At 38.8% G+C, this 22,514-nt stretch overlaps 1 protein-coding gene across 1 annotated transcript in view; it reads right to left on the reverse strand.

The window, feature by feature from the left end:
- The window catches only part of LOC145977875 (uncharacterized), a 469,373-nt gene that overhangs the window by 270,597 nt on the left and 176,262 nt on the right, over positions 1–22,514 (reverse strand). Inside the window, exon 4 of the mRNA XM_083110208.1 lies at positions 7,979–8,104. Within this exon, the coding sequence (XP_082966334.1) occupies positions 7,979–8,104 (126 nt within the window). The remainder of the gene's footprint in view (positions 1–7,978; positions 8,105–22,514) is intronic.

The following is a 22,514-nucleotide window of genomic DNA, read 5'->3' on the forward strand; positions in this document are numbered from 1 at the left end:
TTAAATTGTAGGTCCAGTCCCGATTAGCCTTACTTTTGCTAAAGTGGACTTAAAACCAACTCAAAAACTCAACTCATTTGATTGATTGATTTAGTTTATTTTACTTCGCGTTTTGTCTCTCTTGACTAATTTGCGGAGATGGGGATGAGTGATGAAATGATGAAATTGATGAATGGACATTCACAAACAACCAAGCCCGAGCGGGATTCTAACCCGGGACCCTTGGCGTCGCAGTGCGATGTGCTAACCACTCGGCCACAGGGTCGGGTCTCAACTCATTTGAGTCAATAAAAGTAATACCATGTCTGTTCTTTTGGAGCACATTTTTTACAGTAAGGATATTTGGATCTGTTATCAGATAAATTGTATGGACACCTTTTTCATGAACCACGGTAGCTCAGTCGTTGTCGGCCTCCGTGGCGGAGTGGTTAGCTCAGCGCGCTACGACGCCAGGGGTTCCGCGTTCGAATTCTTGTTAGGACATGGATGTTTGTGTTTCTCGGGGAATACTACCTCATAGGGGTATTCCTTTTAAGAAAAATCCTTGATGCGTCTGACTACCATACGAGGGACCCGGGTTTGATACCGGCGGGGTTTCAAGCGGCTCCGGCGCCCGCCCAGCGTCGTGTAAAGTCGGTATATGGAGCAAACTAGGTGGGGCAAAGATTACCAGGAGCGTGGTTCTGATCACATAAACCCTACCTTCGGCCGTGATCAAGAAAGTGTGTGGCCATATCTCCACACCCCCTACACCGCTTCATGGCGTCGTACATAGCACCAGAGAATGCTTTATTTTTGTTACTTACCCTTTTCCCCGGTTTTTCATGATGACGCGTCATTGAGATGGCTGTTCATACAACAGTTAACAAACAATGAAATTATAATCAGGTGCTTCTTTTTTGCTGAATTCGAATATAACTTGAAACATGAAGTTATATTTAAAGTTTATCATAGCTCTACGATTTGGCAACACAACATCATATGGTAAGACGTTCGCTCGTAAGTTGCTTCATCTGTAGAGGTAATTTACGTGGGGAGGTCAGACAAGAGCATGGTTGGTTTGGAGCCAGAGAATTGTAGCTATATTGCGTAGAATTGACCTTAAAAGCTTCTGCGAGAAATTGTTCTGATAACGTCTGTTCATTTCTATATGTTATATTATTGCAGTATATAAGATGCGTTATATGAACGGCAATCCTTTTGTTACCGTCGACCAGACAGGAATTCTTGATGTAACTGGATACCAAGGACTACCTGCCATGAGTTCAACACGTAAAGTAGGTCTTAGTGAGTTTGATAGATAAGACAGTCAGCAAGAAAATAATCCTACTCAAATACCTCCTATTAATCAGAATAGAGTGAAAGGGTTACCAAGAATTCCCTTTAATAGTTAATGGATTGATCGTAAACCTAGGGAACATTTGATTCAGTTTTCCGATTCGGAAGACGAAAGTTCAGTTCCAAATGCAATAAGAAATTCTTCTTACCCTATATTTTCGGGGCATTCTTTGGGAAAAATTTCAAGTCATGTTGCCCAAACAACCTTGACAGGGATACTTAATAAAGTCCCATGTGTAAGTGATAGATGTGATGAACTTTTCGCCTTCTTGTACAAGGTAGACTGTATTGTTGGGCAAAACTTTCTTCCCTCTAAGAGAATTATTGTTAGCATTAATTCCTAAGGTGCACGAGAAAATCATGAAAATATGGATGGAAAGTGTGGAACGGGGATATTCCTGGCAATTTATAATGGATAACCCAATGGATAAATTCGTAAGTACCTCGTGACCATTTAATAGCTAAATGGGTATTGAAGAAACAAGGCGAAACTGAAGATCCTTTGGAATTTTTAGAAAGTAGAATGCGTGGAGCAAGTATACTTAGTGTTTCGTAGACAGAAGAAGAGAAATGCAAATTATTTTTGGAACGTCTGTTGCCTAAATATTGAGAATAGTTCTCTTTTGGTGGTGTTTTTCCTAATTAATTTGTTGAATTTCAAGTGGCTTGACTAACATCCAGAAATATAAAAAGCTTGCACAGAATTCCCCAACCACCCCAGAATAAAGACAGAACAGTGAATCAGTACCGTAAGTACCAGGTATTTAACCATAGAGATAATAATTTCCCTGTCAAGAGAAACATGTTTCCAATGCAACAAAAAATAGGAACTAATTCTCCTAATATTAAGTGTCATGCTATTTTCATTGCCTGTATGGTTGCACAACAAGAATTATTAGCTTGTGTGGAAACAGGGAACATTCACAATATTTTGAAAGAAACCTTGCGGGACAATATAAAAAGAACAGGAAATGTAATGAACAGGAGGTAAACTTTCAAGTTACAGTTGGGAATTCAAGTGTGTTGCAAATTAATAAGAAAGTAGTGTTACCTTTGGTGATAAATGGAGTGTCATGGCCTGTCGAACTTACCTACAGACTGCGTATTAGGATTAAACTTTCAAATAAAAACAGGCATGAAGGTAAATTTAGAAAATGGTTTTGTGACTTTGAAACATTCGAAAAATAGTGTACCTATTGTGTGGAATAGTGGCAGTATTATTAATGGATGTGACATTTTTCAGGATAGTGCCAACTACTTTTCTACAGCAAGTTCTTCATCCCAAGGACTTTATTAAAGCTATTCTGGAGGAGGAAGTAACACGCATACAAGAGTTCGACGCACTGCTGCAGGTGGCCAAGGTCAGCGTTGGAAGCAAAACAGAAGACCCGCCCCACAACAGACAGGTCAATGTCTCAATGCAGATTTTTCGGAGGAGAAATATTATCAAAATGAAATAGGTATGTTAAAGAAAGAATTTTCTGATGTTTAATGCGATAATGAGGTGGGATGCATTAAGGATTTTGAATATAAAATAAAAGTAACACATAATATTCCTGTTAGAGTTAATCCGTATCCTGTCACACGTGAAAAACGTCTTAAAATGGAAGAAATCATACAGGAATTATTAAAGAAGGGTATTATTGAAGAATCTACTAGCAATTATAGTAGTCCCTGTTTCCTAGTTAAAGGAGAAAACAAGAGCAGGCTTGTTTGTAATTATTCAGAATTGAATAAAAATATAGTTTACGATTTTTGTCCAAATAGTGTACTGGAAGAAACACTAACATCACTTTGTCAGGGTTCTATATACAGGGTGTCATTTTAATGGCACCCACGGACCACAGATTCGTATAGAGGACATCAAAACAAACAAATTTTCTCAGTAACGTTTTTCTCGTTGGTGCGTCGATTCGACACTACAGTCGTTCAAAAAAGACCGTTTTGCCGCCTGGATGCTGGCAACCCAACACAACATTTGATAGTATCTTTGACGTCATTTCATACAGCAAAACAGCGCACGGCAGTGTTGCAAGGAACACACACATTGTGTGAGAAATGACAAACTACCAACCACATTATTAGCTGTAAAATGAAGTGAGAAACGCGTCCAGAAGACCGAACATCATAGCCTACCAGCCAGAAGATCAGCAGTCATCTCAGGGGAAGAGGGAAGTGAACCAACGATATGATAAATGGTAAAAAGCGTATTCAAAATGAAGTGTCAATATCGGACTTTGTCTCACCCTACATGTCAAATATCAACAACAATAGTTTTTATTGGACTTACAGCTTACATGTGGCTGTTTACGCCCAGCTACATCTATCTATATTTGCAAATCTCGTTGCAAGGTTGATATCTACAGGTTTGTGTCTAGATGCCTTGTGGTAGTTTCGTGCTGATAACGGAAGTATCTTAGGTTCACGTTGTTACATTGCGGCTAAAACACGTACAACAACTGTAATAATCGAATGATGAATCAGTAGCGAGTATACTGCACTGTTCACAGTTGCAAACTATTACATTTATTTCTGGTTCGTAGATAAACACAGTCGTCGGAGACTTTGTTCTACTACTACTTATATCCTTGTATTTTCAACCATTTTTGCCACTTGCCTCGTAATGCTCTGAATATACATTATACATGTTTTGCTTACCTTTGAATTTTGAGTTCTTTCATTTCTATTTTGTCTTTTGTCCAGTGTGTCACAGACAACTACCCACGAAGTGGATATACTAAATTGTAGATGCCAACTTGGTAACTAGATTTGCAAATATTTGACATGTAAGCTGAGACAAAATTCGATATGACCACTTCCACTTGAAGTCTATTTTCTTTCTACCATTTCTCGTAGCGTTTGTTTGCTTCCTGTTAGGTTACATAACGTGTTTTCTCGTTTTGTTTTAAGGTACATAATGTAGCTGACTGTAGCTATGTCATTTTTCAAAAAAATATGTGTGTTCCTGGCAACCCTGGAACGCATCGCTTCACAACGGGGTATGACGTCACAAATGCAATCAAATGTTGTCTTTCGACTGTAGTACCGAAATGATGCACCAACGAGAAAAATGTTACTGAGAAAAGTTGTTTGTTTTGATGTCCTCTATACGTTTCCGTGGTCCGTGGGCGTCATTAAAATGACACCCTGTATAGTGTTTTTGATATAACAAAAGCCTTTCACCACGCAAATATAACAGAATAGCTGTTTGTCTAGAATAATGTATATGTAATTCTAGGGCATCTCAAGGGGACTATTCTAGAATTCTACGCGGATGATGTGATTATATTTAGTGAAGATAAGGAATCACATTTGCAAAATGTACGTACTGTATTTGAAAGATTACGTAAATGGGGCGTTATAATTTCACCAGAAAAAAGCCAGTTTATGAAAAATGAAATTAAATATTTAGGATTTATTATTAGAGATGGTACATTGAATATGGATCCAGAACGTTTAGAGGCGATAAGAAAGATCCCCAAGCCTAAGAACATGCGTGGACTTAATAGATTATGTGGTTTCCTATCATATTTCAGTAGATTTATTCTTGATTTTCAAGAATTAATGGGACCCTTGTATGAATTAAAAACTAAGAAAGTAAAATTTAAATGGGGACAGGCTCAAGAATGGGCTTTAGAGAAAATCAAAAAATGTTTCGAAGAGAATGTAATATTAAAGTTACCAGACTTAAATAAGCCCTTTGTAGTACAAGTAGATGGTAGTTTAAAAGGGTATGGATGTACATTGTTACAAAAGGATGACATGGGTATATTGAGGCCTGTTCATTTTCATTCTAAACGAATTATAGAAAAAGATAAGAATAAGTCAATTTATGAAATTGAATTATTAGGGCTCATGTTAGCCATTGAAAATTTTGCATCCCATTTGAAATTGCAGCTCTTTGAAGTATAAATGGACTCTTTAAGTGTAATGTGGATGCTAAAAAAGAGCAAAAAGTTGCCCGTTATATGCTAGATATATGGAGAAATTGTCTGAATTTAAATTTGAAGTTAAACACATCTATAGTAAAAGTAATGTAATAGCAGATTTTCTGTCTAGAATATACAATAGTAACGAATTTGATACTGAAGAATTAGTTGTAGAAGCATTGGAAAGTGTATACTTAAGTATGTATTTTCATCCTCTGTTTTCTATGTACTTGAAATATGAACAACGGAAAGATTCTGAATTGTCAGACATTATGAATAGGATAGAGAATAACGAAGTAATACCGGATTATAAATTAGTATGTTGCTTGTTGTATAAACGTACCAGAGCAAGTGGACAACCTTTCAAAATTCTTGTTCCTAAACATTTACAAAATTCCATCATAGATTATTATCACGCAAATGTTATAGGAGGTGCTCATAGCTATTGGGTTGAAACCTTGGAAAAGATACAACGGAAGTTCACTTGGACTGATATGAAAGAACATATCAAAGCCATTGTATCTTCTTGTGATATTTGCCAAAAGGCAAAAAAGAGAAATGTATTACTATCCAATGTTCTAAAGTCAGAAATTGTCACGCAAGCGTTGCAAAGATTGTATATAGATGTGGTTGACCCTCTGCCAATGTCTAATAATTTTAAATATATTCTTATTTGTGTAGACGAGGCTTCAAAATTCTGCATGTGCCAACCTATGACACAATTAAGTGCTTAAAGTTGCGTTACATTTATACATAATTGGTTTATGTTACATGGCATACCTTTTGAATGCGTCACAGATAATGCTGCGTATTTCAAGAGTGAGTACTTTGCTTCATATTTGTTTCAAATGGGAATAAGACATATAACTACCTCTCCATATCATGCTGCAGCTAATTTAAGTGAACGATACATTGCCACAATTAAAGGTGCATTAAGAACTTAAATTCATAATAATCAGATAAAATGGAGTACAGTATTAAAATAAATTCAATTTAGCATTAATTCTGTGTATCACGCAACATTGAAAATGTCGCCAGCAGAATTATTTTTGGGCCGTCCATTACATTCGCCATTGAAAATCAAATGGAAACTTTCTCAATCTGAGGAAGATACAAATATAAAGGATCTTGTTTCAAAATGGGAAATTGCTATTGGAAATATGGCTAAAATGTTGAAAAATCTGATACGTTGTACAAGAAAAGATAATCTGATATCATATTTTCGGTTGGTGATCTAGTACTGATACAGTCTCAGGAAATTTCCAAATTGTCTGATAAAATTACTAAATCTGTATGTTTGAAATATCAGGGAGCATATTTGGTTAAAAAGTTCTTAGGTAGAAGCACTGTTCTGCTGCAAGACTGTAGAGACACCAACAATTTGCGAAGGTCACATGTAAGCTATCTTAAAAGATATCTTCCTCGCCTCAATGCATAGCTTTAGGCTTAGCTACTCGAGACCGACGAGTTCGTGTTGGTTTATCTTGTATATTTGTGAAGAGTACGTACTCCTGTTTTTCTTTTGGCTCTGTTGTTTGTTTACGTTTACGTAATCACGTGTTTTATGTAAATCAGTTTGAATGGTACCGGATAATGAATTGATTTAGAAATCGATTTCACCTTTATCTGCAAAAGCGAATATTGTAAACTAAAAATGAATTCATATCCATGTCTGTGTTTATATATATATATAATTGTACAACGATACTGCTTCTTGTCTTTGTGGATTTCAGGAGATATGCTGGTATAAGGTCAACATAGAACAACTACACGTGCACACAGCGCTACCCGAAGACCAAGGCATAAATTGATATCTTTATAAATTCTTTACAGCTAGAAAAGGTGTTGTTATAATATATTGTATATTTTTGAGAGAAGAGGGGGAAGTTATCACCGCCCCATTTCATATCTGTACGATTTGGCAACACAACATCACATGGTAAGACGTTCGCTCGTAAGTTGCTTCATGTGTAGAGGTAATTTACGTGGGGAGGTCATAAGTTAAGGGGTGAATGTCTCCTTCGTATGGTCATTCTAAATAGTTTATATTTTGAATAATTGCGAAAATGGGGATGAATGAAGATGTGATGAAATTGATGAATTGACACTCACAAACATCCATTCGTAGACCGGGATTCGAATCGGAGATCCTTAGATTCGTAAAACGATGTGGTAACCACTTCACCACGGGAGCCGGCCAAAGAGATAATATTGTATGTGTAGTTTCACCAGGGGAGAAATACCACAGACCTCTAGGTACCATACTAGAAACTCGAGGGTTTTTTTATGGTTCAACTTTAAGACATTTTTTTTAAGTCGCGATATAATATGGCGGTGAGCATACTTTCATATTTCAACTTGTAACAACTATGAGTCATTGTACCAAAAGGCTTCAATTTTTAATTGTACAAATAATTTATTCATATACATGAAAACTTAATAAACACTAATGCTCCGCCAAATTTCTATACCGAATGCTATGAGTTAGCGAAAATGCGCGGCTTAAAACAACATCTCATCTTTTCCAGTCTGTATCTAGAGATCTGTGAAAATGCACACACATAAAAGTTAAGAAAAATCTTTGAAAGTTACAAGGAGAAATTAGTCGTTTCTTGCTTTCTATTATTTTTACTCAAAATTAATATAATCTTGATTTATTATGTTTAAAAATGAATGAACAAGGAAAAAAGTTAGATTGCAAAATAACTTACTGCATATATCTGGATTCTCGTCCCATTCATCATTCCTGCAGTCTACTTCTCCATCACAGAGGAATGAGCAAGGGAGGCATCGATAGTAATTACATCCTAATTTCGAAGCAGGACATGTTTGGTTTTCTACGAAAAGAAATATACGGTATAGGATTTTACAAACATGATATGTTATGTGATGAGACTACAATTGGGAAGAAATAGGCCATTTTTATGCAAAAAATTTTATTCATTCTTTACTATAAGAAATTCCCGTGTACGCTGGCAACAGTGATAACATTTGCTAAATGCTTGTCTAGAAAATTTTCCTTTCCACAATTGAAATGGCGAGTAAGTTCAATTTTCTGTAACGTTTCTGCTATCTAATATAAAAATATAATTTTACTATAGCTCCTAGACCTATAGCGGCCTACATGCTGTGCAAGGGAAGTGGGGAGCGGGGAATACACCACAGACCAACCAGACAACAGCGCTGGCGCCGAGAGTTACGACGTCGCAGGAGGAGGTGCTGTGCGCACTTCGTTCTACAAGCTGCTAGGTTTCATGCAGGCTTCCCGCCGCAAGAGTAGACAGGAGCTGTAGTAAATGAATTTATATCTCTTAATTATTTGTCTATGAGAAGGGTACCTACTAAAATGATATTTGAGAAGGAATTGTACAAAAGCGCAACTGTAATTTGTACAACAATGTAATATGTCTTAACTCTTCCGATATCAACAATAATTAAGTCTTTCTACAGTGATTTGATTTCATCCACTTCGATTGGAACACTTTAGCGCTTTGTGCTTTGGATTACTACAATATGTGTTTGATGAACCAAATTCTGTAGTATTACTCATATCCTTTCGTTGTATGTGTTGCAAGAAGCTAAGAATATTCCGATTTTATAATGGCAGAATTTGACTCATATATAACCCCAACAAATGAAATAATAACAAACTCATTTTGATTATTAGATGTAGATAACCGGATAGTGTTGCCGATTAATACAGATATTCGAATCCTAACTACATCCGCAGATGTATTACACTCATGTGCCATACCATCCATAGGAATTAAGATAGATGCCGGTAATTCATGTTATAGGGGATGTTCAAGATATTCGTTGTATAGAGGGGGGGTTAATTAATAAAATACCAATAACCATTTCTTGTATCTATTAAACTTTTTGTGTTGCAAGTGTAAACATAAGAGAAGAAAAGGTAAAGTGCTCCCCTGTGCTATGCACCACGCTATGAAGGGGTATAGGGGATGTGAGTTACGAAGGTGCTAAACTTAACAGAAGGTAAGGCTATATTGAAAAATGGAGCCTTCAGAGTTGCAAACTGTGATCGAATATCCATTGTTGAAAGGTCTATCACCTGAAAAGGTCCACAATGATATGGTGCAGACATTGGGGGATAAGGCACATTCATATTCGACGATAAAGAAGTGGCATAGGGAATTCAGCTGCAGTCGTGAGTCACGTGAAGATTAACAATGTACCGGAAGACCATCAACAGCCATTACCTAGGAAACTCGATCGTGTGCAGCAACTAATAAACACTGATATGAGATTCACCACTAGAACACTTGGTGACATTGTTGGGTTAAATAGAGTAAGATGTCTTCGGCCGCCACTAATGTTGGCATATGCTCAAAACATGACAAATGTTAACAAAAGCAACTTTCCAATCCTGTGGCTTCAAAAGCTTGCGACATCCACATTAGTCTATGGGCCAAGTGGCCAAAATCAAGAATTCGGTATAATTTGGGGGTAGTAAATGTCATTTATTACGACCGTTATATGGGTGTGTAAGGAATCTCAAAGAAGTAGCTAATAGAAATTGTAGCCAATCCAAGAAAGCGGATGTTGATAGTTGAAAAAATTACTATATCTCTGAAACCAACGGCCCGATCTCAATTAACGTTTATAAAATAAAAGCTTAATATAAGTTCTATGTTTAATGTTTTCTCTAGTTTTTCGATAGGAGCAACCGTTAAGTAGTTAATCACGAAATTGTAAAAACATTTGTATTTTTTAATATTATTTTTTTATTTATCATTAATTGATTAATAATCTAGGCATCTGAGAAGAAAATGTTCAGACGCCAGAGCCTCGTTGGTCTCCAAGACTGCAGTTGCTGAGGTGAAGTACGTAGAAATGATGATAACATTGGGAGTGTTCAGAAGAATATCATAATATACGGGGATACTCGTTATTAGTTATTACAGCCGAAATATCTGCTTTAAAGAAATTAAAAATCTGTAAAAACAGAAGACGGAACAGAGACGTTATATTGTATGTGGGGGGGAATGCATTCACCAAAAGACGTAGACTGTTTTGCACAGTGCTGCCGTGAGCAGAACTTTTGATTGAAAATAAAGATGCATGATTTATTGGCTGAAAATGGCATATGTTGAGCCAATTTTAAAAATATGAAGTCCTTAAGAAGACTAGAAGCAGATGTTTCATCCTCCAATTTGTTTTCTGAAAGTGCTTGCTCATCAAAGCATGCTGATAAACCCTTGAAACGGGCACTCACAGATGGACACCTCGTATACATAAATCAAGAATTGTGTTTCGTGTGACAAATAGTGTTGCCCACGAGACGAGACGAGACTTTGGTCTGTTTCGTCCCGTCTCGTGAAAATGCAGTCTCGTCTCGTGTCTCGTCTCGAAAATATACGTTTGTCTCGTCCCGTGTCTCGTCTCGAAGGGTGCAACGTTCGAAAGAAGCGAAACAACGGCAACCTGGTGAAGGCGAACGGGGAGGCCAATGGCCGCCGCTGTTGCATTACCCATTATTGCTACTCACATCTGTCGGGAGTATGAGAACTCATATACACTCTGGGCTTGCTGGGTGAAAATATGGGAAACTCGATTATGAAACATTGCATAACTATTTATTTAAATAAAGGCTTGCTTACAATTATCATAATTTACAAAGTCCAATTTACAATAAAAATTCCTTTGCATAAATCTACACTCGCTTACAATGGCAGAATGATAAATATTGCCTAAACCAAAATTAATAACAATTGTTAAACAATTTAATATTATTAAAATTTGCCCCTTATTAATTCTAAAGTTTCCCTACTTTGGCGCTACTAACCTTTAATCAGGTGCCAACGACATTGATACTAACGTTTACTTATCCTGATGATAGTCATGGCCCTCGTTAAAGAATTTATCTCTCTCAGAGCGAGGAGTAGGGGGTGGGGGTATATATATATATATATAAACCAAAAGTGAAACGTTCTGGCACTTTTACACTCAGTATATACATACTGGTACGAACATACGTTCCGGTGCCTTCCCACGGTACGCGGTGACAACACCGAGGATCGAACCAGTCGGTATGACAAGAGGCTCCTCACAGCACGAAGCCGGGATCGAAACTGGTTCGTTTACCTACCGCTCAGTTATAGACTTACGGACGAGTCAACTAAGGCTCGGGTACCTTGTTCCTCAGCACGAGGCTGGGGCCGAACCAAGGTTCGGATACCTCTCCCCAGTTTTAACCGGGTTCAGACCAGGCTGTTTGGGCTGGAGGTGGATCTCTCAGCCTAAGCTGAGGAGCCAGCCCTCGATGTGCTCCAGTCAGTGTCCACAAACCAACTGATACTAGGACTACACTCAGGCTTCTTTTGTAGCTTTGGGAGCCCTGATCGCAGCGTAAGCATGTGGCGATTCTAGGAACTACTTAGATTTACTATGGCTGCGCTGACCAGCTGCGCACAGTAATAACTACTACCGAGGCGCCTCTAGTGGCATACTTATGAACTCGGTGCTTAAGGTATATTGAATACAGCCAAAGTTACCAACTTAGGGTATTAATTAACACACAGATCAGACGTGCCATTACAAAATCAACTAATGAAAATACAATCTTGATAACTTATAAACTTACAAACCAGGCTGACAGCCGGGGACGTTACAACACTCCCCTTCCTTTGGGGAAAAATCTTTTGAATTAAAAATGAACCATTCTTTGAGGCAAAAGATTTTTCTGTTTCTCATTTCTTTTTTCGTTGAAATTATTTCAAAACCTGGAACAACCAACATACCGAATCCATGAAGTTGCATGTTACACCCCAATTAAATTATTATTTTCCTACAGCTAAGTCACAGGAACACTTTATCAAGAATCTAAATTACACTTTTACCTTTTGGTAAAAACTCCATTTACATAGCTCTTTCTTACATAAACAACTCAGAAAGAGAACAGTTAAGTACATAGGGAGGTTGAATACAGTTTCATCTAGTACAATAACATTATCTTATGTCCCTTTAGTACACGCTCAAATTTATTCCTGGGATTACTATACCATGGCAGCATTCCTAGCTTGCCGTAACACGGAGCCTCTAGCTCTTGCACGCCCTTTATCGGCCCTTGTGCATACGTGGGAGGTATCTTAACCTTTAATTACACTAACTCAAGCAACATACAAGGAAATATTTTTTTCTTGCACTTAATACTACTCTACTAGCCCTTCTTCGGCTTCTTATTCTATTCGTACTTAACACTTTTTTAGCAATTAAAGAGTTTATATGACAGTAGAACTTGCGCCATTCATATAATTACTACTCTGACAATCCAGACTCTTACTCTTTAAAGTTTCCCTACTTGCATAGAAAGGGGGAAATTTTAGCATAATCAACCTTATTTACTCTGCATGCTATACTTCTTACAAGCTTCTAAAACAATTTCAACTTTTCCTTTTTAACCTCAGACTTACTAAATGTTACGAAAAATTCTATCAGCATATGATTATAACAATAATAGGAAAGTCCTTTCATAAACAAAGCACTATTATAGTTTTTACATCAAAAATTCTTTTTTTCAACGAACTAACTTCTTCTCTCGGAGGAATATCATTAATTGGAAATATCTTGGCATTCTCACTCTGTTCTTCAGAAGGAATTTTCCCACATCCCGAAATTTGACGTCCTTATTTAGGAAAAATTCTATCAGTCTTTGTTCTATCTTAGCCCTTCTTTCTTCTTTAATTCTGGCTGAAGTTTCATTTTCCCTCAAGCTCTCTGTCGGCTCATAGGCGCGGTTTTTTTTTTTTTCACGTCACTCAGTTCCTGCTGTAGTTTTCTGTTTTGGTCTTCCAATGTGCGCAGTCGCTCAAACAGCACTTTCTTTTCATCTTCTTGAGAAGTGGCGACCTTTCTTGATTTTGTCTTTGGTTTGATTCCGCAAGAAGCTATGGGTCGCACTACCATAGAAGCTACTCCAAATGGTTTAATAGTTGGCCCAGAGTTCTCTTCCGAAGCGTAGATTTACTGATGGGTACTTCAAGATCACTATCTCCAAGCCGGGATGTTATAAGGTTGCTATGGACTCCAGGTAAATGGCACGTCTCGCGTCGGTCTTCTAGAAAGGGAAGGCTGATATATGACTCGCGACATAAGTTGATTATCTCTTCTTCTATGGGATCGCGTGCAAGAAGGATTGATTCACTTGGTACACAAAAGTTGTTAGTCACTGTAGTTGTACTATCAGGCTGTCTGTAACAAACTTCAGATGTTCCAGAGGGCGAATCATCCATCCAACTGTAGTCCAGCTCCGGGTGGGTTGGAGAATATCCTGGCACTTCACCTTCGTTTGTCTTATTTCCTTTTTAAACGATCCATCAACTTCTTCCATTGGTTTTTCAATTTCTTAGATTTTCCCCTCATCTTGAATTCCCGCTGTTCCGGATCGCTGGGAGGAGACGGAATCTCCCGTATCGTTCCTACATTTTTATTCGAGACTGGCCTCATCAAAGCAGCCCATTTTTTTTTTTTTTTTTTTTTTTTTTTTATATGGAAGGCCAAGCTTTCTTTTCTGTAACTGTACATCAGCTGGGATGCGAACGGTAGACATCTTTTGTCATACAACCACACGCGTAGAGATTCTGACAAGTAATGAGTTCTTTGTACCAACGTTCTGCTTCTTATTCTTCCTTGCGCGATGTCGATAATACATCTGATACGAGCAACAATGTGTTAAATAAGATAAGCAACACCAGCGTTATCACTAACAAAAGAGTCAAATTTCCACTGAAACTTCCTGACAGATAATATCACATTTTTGCACGCTGTTCAAGAAACGTTCTTTTGTAAACAAGGTTCATAGTTTTATACATCTTTGAATCCTGCAAACATTTCCTTTCTATTTCTCGCCATCTAAACTTCGCAAGTTGTACGTTTTTACAAGACTTACTGTTCATCGAGTCCTTATGTTGCAAACCAAATAAACTTTAAAACGGGCAATAGTTTCTATAAACAAAATTTATAACAGTTTCATGTTATGCAAAACGAGCTTTAAATTAGGCAAATCGAGCCAAATGTTATGCAAATCAAGCACTATGTTATACAAACCAAGCCCCGCGTTTTGCAAATCGTGCCCCATATTTTGCAAATCGTGCCCTGCGTTATGGCGCCAAATCATGCAGAGTTCGAAAAGACGAGAACGACGGCAACCCGGTGCAGGCGAACGGGGGCACCAATGGCCGCCGCTGTTGCATTACCCATTATTGCTACTCACATCTGTCGGGAGTATGAGAACTCTTATACACTCTGGGCTTGCTGGGTGAAAATATGGGAAACTCGATTATGAAACATTGCATAACTATTTATTTAAATAAAGGCTTGCTTACAAGTATCATAATTTACAAAGTCCAATTTACAATAAAAATTCCTTTGCATAAATCTACACTCGTTTACAATGGCAGAATGAGAAATATTGCCTAAACCAAAATTAATAACAATTCTTAAACAATTTAATATTATTAAAATTTGCCCCTTATTAATTCTAAAGTTTCCCTACTCTGGCGCTACTAACCTTTAATCAGGTGCCAATGACATTGATACTAACATTTACTTATCCTGATGATAGTCATGGCCCTCGTTAAAGAATTTATCTCTCTCAGAGCGAGGAGTAGGGGGTGGGGTATATATATATATATATATATATATATATATATATATATATATAAACCAAAAGTGAAACGTTCTGGCACTTTGACACTCAGTATATACATACTGGTACGAACATACGTTCGGGTGCCTTCCCACGGTACGCGGTGACAACACCGGGGATCGAACCAGTCGGTATGACAAGAGGCTCCTCACAGCACGAAGCCGGGATCGAAACTGGTTCGTTTACCTACCGCTCAGTTATAGACTTAGGGACGAGTCAACTAAGGCTCGGGTACCTTGTTCATCAGCACGAGGCTGGGTCGAACCAAGGTCCGGATACCTCTCCTCAGTCTTAACCGGGTTCAGACCAGGCTGTTAGGGCTGGAGGTGGATCTCTCAGCCTAAGCTGAGGAGCCAGCCCTCGATGTGCTCCAGGCAGTGTCCACAAACCAACTGATACTAGGACCACACTCATGGCAACGTGCACCAACGTCGATTATTTCGAAGTTCAGATGAACGAGATCAATTTTAATCCACTCTAAATGAACTTGGTTTAAAGATTTGCATTGCACCAACGAAAAACGACGTTCACGAGATTCCGTTCAAATGATCCGAGATTAATTTGTAAGTCTATACCTGATTGGTTGGCTAAAACAAATGACAATCAAGAACCCCACCGAGTAGTGTGATGTGTTAAAGTATCAATGTGTAGGAGAAGAAAGTAATTTCGAGCCGCAAATTTATCTGAATTTGAGAAATGTACTGATCAACCTCGTCGACAAGTACAAGGATGTAGTAGGGTGTAGATAAATAATAATCTTAAAAAAGAACTGACGGTGCAAGACAAAAGAATAAGGAGAAAGCATGGAACCTTCTTCTACGGGACTTCAATGCCTTACAAAATGCATTCGCGAGAGAACAGCGTACGCTGAACCTCGCCCGCTCAATAAAGATATTTTATTATCATTACTGTATTGTGGTAAGTATTTGAATGCTTCATTTCTTAATTCTTATATATTTATATTGTCGTGTCATGTAAATAGCCAGTAACATGTATTTTCGTAAATGTATACAATCATATTTCCAACACCATGTAGCAATATCGTAAGATTGCTCTGTTCTAATTTATCTTGCACTTGCACATGTTTTGTGTCTGGGATAGAAAGTACAGTATTTAGAAACATTTCGACTTTGCACCACAGAACCACAAATTATTATTATTTTGGCAGGTTTTAGATTACTTTACACATTTCTCGAATTATCAGCATTGTACAGCCAACATCTCTAGCGTTTGCACGCCCTCGATATCACTTTCCGCTCTTTTTATATTAAAAAACAACTGCCTGCAGTCGAAGCGTCAGTATTGTGAACCAGGATCAGACACCAAAACGGTGGTGAATGGCCGATCAGAAGATAAACTCGTTTTGATGTTCCTAGATCGCGATCAAGTGTTGAACCGTCTTCGTGCAATGGAATTTATCAGTGATCCTTTCCCGATCCGAGTTTAAAATTTGATCTTCGTTCGTGCACACGGCCATCAGGCTTCTTTTGTAGCTTTGGGAGCCCTGATCGCAGCGTAAGCATGTGGCGATTCTAGGAACTACTTAGATTTACTATGGCTGCGCTGACCAGCTGCGCACAGTAATAACTACTACCGAGGCGCCTCTAGTGGCATACATATGAACTCGGTGCTTAAGGTATATTGAATACAGCCAAAGTTACCAACTTAGGGTATTAATTAACATACAGATCAGAAGTGCCATTACAAAATCAACTAATGAAAATAAAATCTTGATAACTTATAAACTTACAAGCCAGGCTGACAGCCGGGGACGTTACAAGGGTTCTGTCCCGTCTCGTCTCGTCTCGTTTTGTCTCGTCTCATCTCGTAAAAGTAATGCAGGATATTATGCCAACAAAAGTTAAAACTGGAAGACATCACAAAATATTATTCCCGAAAGTGGGTAAAATCTTAAATTATTTTGTTCACTGTATAGTGAGAATAAATAAGATTCGTTAACCATAAGGACATTAATCTAATATATAAAAATGGATGTGTGTGTGTGTGTGTGTGTGTGTGTGTGTGTATGTTTGTTTCGGCATAACTCTGGAACGTCTTGGAGCGATTTCAACCAAACTTGGTACACGTATCACTTGAAATATTAAAATAAATAATGCTGTGGGGGTAATACAGCCCAGGGGGTCGGGAGGGAGGGGTTGACATGTAAAAATAATCGAAAACAACCGACATTAGTGTGGAATCCATAGTTTCCGGGTCGATAAGATGAATAGGGACACTCCCAATGCCTTTCAACTCCAAGACACCCCCTGGCACCCCTAGGGGTGGGGTGGTAAGGGGGTGACATTTAAAAATAATCGAAAATGACCGACATTAGTGTGGAATCTATAGTGTTCGGGGTCGATAAGATGAATAGGGACACTCCCAATGCCGTTCAACTCCAAGACAACCCTGGCACCCCTAGGGGTGGGGTGGGAAGGGGGTGACATGTAAAAATAATTTAAAAACGACCGACATTAGTGTGGAATCAATAGTTTTCGGGGTCGCTAAGATGAATAGTGACACTCCCAATGCCGTTCAACTCAAAGACACCTCTGACACCCTAGGGTAGGGGGTGGGAAGGGGGTGAAATGTAAAACGACCGATATTAGTGTGGAATCCATAGTTTTCGGGGTCGCTAAGATGAATAGTGACACTCCCAATGCCGTTCAACTCCAAGTTCATTTTACACTATAGTTAGAATTCAGTGTTTTTCTGTTTAATAGAAGATTGATATAAATAAATACCCGAGCAAAGACGGGCAATCAGCTAGTATTTAATACAATGTTTGTTAATTACCAATAGGTAGAGAATGAAATCTACTTTGTTGTTTTTCTGCCTTCAATCAACTCTTTTATCCATCGTACACGAAGGGAGCTTTGAGACCGAAGCAAAAAGCGACAGGCGACAAGCCGCATTGGGAGTTTGCACTGAAGTTACGATCAACACGAGCCCTTTCCGTATATAGGTAAATATTCACCCCATAGTATGCACTATCAACTAACAGACCGAGGCTACACTATGCACGATATTAAGTTTCAGCGATAAAGAACACGAACACCTACCTTGTCGTGTTACTTCGGTTCGGTAGGTCACATTTACTGAGTGTTCAATTACAAGCGGTTGCTTGTCGCTTCTCGCCTGTCGCGTGTCGCTTTGGTCTGCAAGCTCCCTTGAGGGAGCGTTCAGAAGAAGTGACAAGCGACATGGTAGTTCACACGTGACACTGGCAACTTCAGTTTATTAGCAAGCATTCACAGTCCGAGGCAACATGACGCACGGTATTTAGAAAACTGTCTAATCCGTTCAACACGCAAGCGACAATCGACTCTGAACAGTTTGTTGCGTCGCTTCGGTTGCAAGGTTTCATGAAAGGGAGAGTTCAAACCAAAGCGACACGCGACACATGCTGCTTGGGAACTAGCCCATGAACAGCAGTATTGCACACCGTGGCGGCATGAGACGCCGTGCAAGCCTGCGTTCGATCGGTGGACACAAGGGTTTCGCACCGAAGTGACAAGCGACACAGGCTCCTTTAGTCTCTAAGCAGGCTTTCCCCACGCATGCGCTACCAACGGACAGAGGCGACACGATGCACTACATTAGAAAACGGTCAAGTCCGAGCGACACGAAAGCGACAAAGGACACGTGCAGCTTGTCACGTCGCTTCTGTTATGAAGGTTATATTTATTACTGAGGGTTCATTTCCAAGTGGCAGGCGTCGCTTCTTGCCTCTTGCATGTCGCTTTTTACTCCTTTGACTTCAGGCAATATAGATGCTTTACATCAACGCAGGGGTATCTAACTATATTGGCCTATTACCAGTTTTTTTGGTGCGAAATCTTTAGAGTTTGCAACCAGTACTGAGGATGAAGCTGTTGATTTTGAGAAGAGGGGTCGCAATGAATGAACTGTTTGTGCTGGCGAGAATTTTATGACGATTGTCCCCAATAAGGCTGGAAGAGGACCTACAGTAAACAATGGCAGTGGCTACCTCCACATCCTTTGGCGCAAGGATGAATGGAAGGCAGCCCTTTGGGGTAGCAGTTGTTGAGGAAATTTCAGGATTTTGCAAGTAAACATACCTGCAACACGAGGGTATAGTCTGGGCAAATTCGTTGCGGGCATCGTGTGGCGAATTACGTTTTGCGAGGGAAAAGCTTACAGAAATAACTCGAAAGAGCTTGCTAAAGAATCGAAGAAACGTTGGAACATCCAGAAATATGGAGAAATAAGAGAATGCTTATCCGACGTAAGAAATTAATTAGAAATGAGATGTTGATATGGGTAGTGATAAAAAACACCTTTTCCCAGCGACACGTGCAGCTGCTCGTGCTACTTAGGTTCGGAAATTGACATAGGTTGTTACTTTGGTCTGGCCACTTCTTACTTCGGTCTGACCAATGCGACAAACAACACAGGACAGGCGAAAAGCGAGAAGTGTCACTTGCGAACGAACCAACAGTAATAAATGCAATTCTTAGTGCCGAAGCGCCGCGACAAGCAGAAGAGGATAACGATCACCCAGGGAAGTTATGCCACAAATTGATTACATTTCCTCACAGAATTCAGGTGTTTTCTTGCTCCAATTTTAGTTTCCATGTCTTTCCTTTTTGTCGAATCCCGTTTCGCCAATTATTTTGAAGGGAGAGAATTTTCCCTCCGCTGGGAAATTTCATGTTTAAACAGACAGAATGCTTAATAAAAAGTTAAAAGGTGAGAGATACCTAGAGAAAATGATTACTGACAGCGAGGGGGTTTGGATGCGGAAATATTACAATTAGCAAGGGAGGTTACATGTCAAAAATCACATCACTTCCTTCCATGAGAAGACTACAAAAATTGCTTTAGGTCCGTTCCTTAGATGGCACGATTTTATGTGGAATATTCCTTATTCCTTGTGAGGGAATAATCGTGTTGTGAAGATAACAACTATTGTACAAGTCTCGTATGTCTCACTTAACTGTTCAGTGTGGTATTTAAGAAATTTCCAGTGGGGGGAAATTCTACTGACTGTCTAGGGACAGCATGAGATAATGACTTTATGCCATATAACATTTCCCCCGCATGGATAAAATTTATCAAGCAGAGGGGGATACAAGTACCCAGAGGGGAAGAAATCTCCCCATCCCCCCTACAAATACCACCCTGCGCGTTATAGCAGTAGTTTTTACTTAAAAGGCGTTAAATATATTTAAGCTGTTTTAAGGATAAACAAATAATAAATTTCGTTACTATGGAAAGCAAACAACGCCCGCAATTTTCGTAATTTTCGTAAGATTTACAATATTTTTCATAAATTTTCCTTTCAAAGAAATTATCGAGAAAACTTTTCTCTCACAATATTTTTATACAGATAGATATCTGAATCGGTATTTTAGCAAAGTACTTCTATCTGGAGTACTATTGCAGCTTAAAATTACTAAGCTTGAATACATTGAAAAATGGAAGTAATACTGGATTTCGGAAGAGTATACAAACTAAATAAGATAGCCTTTTTTATGTAATAGACGCTGATTTGGGTTTCCAAAGAATATCCTTTACTCCGAGTAAATAAATTTTCACAACTGATTAATTATTTTGTTTGTATTTTTTTCGAGACTTTCGACACGAGACGAGACTTTTCACGAGCCGTCTCGTCCCGTCCCGTGTCTCGTCTCGAAAACGAGACGAGACAGGTGGTCAGTCTCGTCTCGTCTCGAATTTTGAAACGCTTGTCCCGTCTCGTTTCTTGTCTCGTTTTCGAGACGGGAGAGGAGACAAGACGAGACATGTCTCGTCTCGTGGGCAACGCTAGTGACAAACAAGCAGCATTCATGTCTCGGACAATTTACACCATAGAGAGGAAACATTAAGTGAGGCTGGCACTTCCTATCGTGTCAATATAATTATTGCCAAAAAAATGTCGTTTACTTGCAACATAGGTCTAGTAGTACAGTTATCAGGAGCAATCAAGAAAGTATTGCAGTATCAGTTTCGTGTATGCAAGATTACATACCTTTCAATTGAAATGATTGTGAGCAATTGTTCTATACACAACGCTATATCTACGAGCTGACATTTACATTTTTTACATTGCATCAATCTAAAAGGTTCGAGGCAATCTTCCTAGGAAGTATGACTACGTAATTTATGTAAAGCTCGTAAGATGATGATGGGGTTTGTCTACACCTTTCGCATCTTCCTTTATGTTTTTAGCAGCTCCATGAATAGGTTTCCCCCTACCTTAGCCAAAATGTGCTCTTCTAATCAATGCTCAAAGTTAGAGGGTATGCTTGGAAATGGTATCCCAAAAGCTAGCGAAATTTTCGCAAATCATCTTCCCAGTTATCTCATTCCATAGAAGCATCCCCTCAGATAACTTCAAGTCTCGACCAAACAACCCTTCAGCTAACATTTTTCCATTTCAAGAGCTGCTTCTAATATGATTTACGTCCTCAGATAGTTTACATGTAGCAAATCCTAAGTAAGATTACCTATCGTACCGTCAATGCTGGAATACACTTGGAGGAACAAAATTCTTGGTACAAGCTATAACGGAAACTTTTTTCGGCAGACTCTTATATTTGATCATCATCATCCTTAATTGTTTGAAAGGAAGTAACTTTGAGGTTCAACCTTCTAATTTCTCGGATAAAATATATATCATAGCTTTTTACGTGCCCATTTTCTTGCTTAACTACATTCACCAATATTTCCAGGTTCATCTGATCTGAATTTGGTGTAGGCAAAGTAATAAGATTCATGATAACATGTATCGGCAGCTAAGATTTCCGGTGATTTGATTGCGATGATTTTTCCTCTCTCCTCTCATTTGCAGTCCCACGCCATTTCTTATCAATTCGAAGCTCAGGAACTTGAATAAGTGTTTCCCTTGATCTTAATATTCTATTGTATTTCCTTTCCTTGTCACACGAAACACAATTCTTGATGTATACGATGTGTTCATGTGTGAGTGTCCGTTTCAAACGTTTCTCAGCATGCTTTGATGAGCGAGGACCACTTTCAGAAAACAAATGGGAGGATGAAGCATCTGTTTCTAGTTTACTTAAGGACTTGATATTGGTAAAATTGGCTCGACACATGCGACGAAATTTTTAATCCGAAAAATCATGCATCTTTATTCTCAATCAAAATTTCTGATCACGGCAGCACTGTACAAAACAGTCTACGTGTTTTGGTGAATGCATTTCCCCCACATATAGAATAACTTTTTTGGTCCGTCTTCTGTTTTTACAGATTTATAATTTCTTTAAAGCAGACATTTCGGCTGTAATAACTAATAACGAGTATACACGTATGTTATGATGTTCTTCTGAACACTCCCAAATGTTAACCTCCTTTCCACGTACTTCACCTCAGCAACTGCAGTCTTGCAGACCAACGAGGCTCTGGAGTCTGAACCTACAGCCAGCACAATCCTTTGTAGTGTTGTTTAATTTGAGATTTTCTTTTTAAGTGCACTTGATGCACAGATAGGAAAATCCGGAGTGGACCTACACTTTGTGCCACCACAGGGTATCGAACCAGGGTCCCCTTGATCACAAGACGATGACGTTACACTAAGCCATCGGGGTTGCTGC

Source organism: Lepisma saccharinum, chromosome 23 (assembly GCF_977018435.1).
Source record: "Lepisma saccharinum chromosome 23, izLepSacc3.1, whole genome shotgun sequence".
NCBI lineage: Eukaryota > Metazoa > Arthropoda > Insecta > Zygentoma > Lepismatidae > Lepisma > Lepisma saccharinum.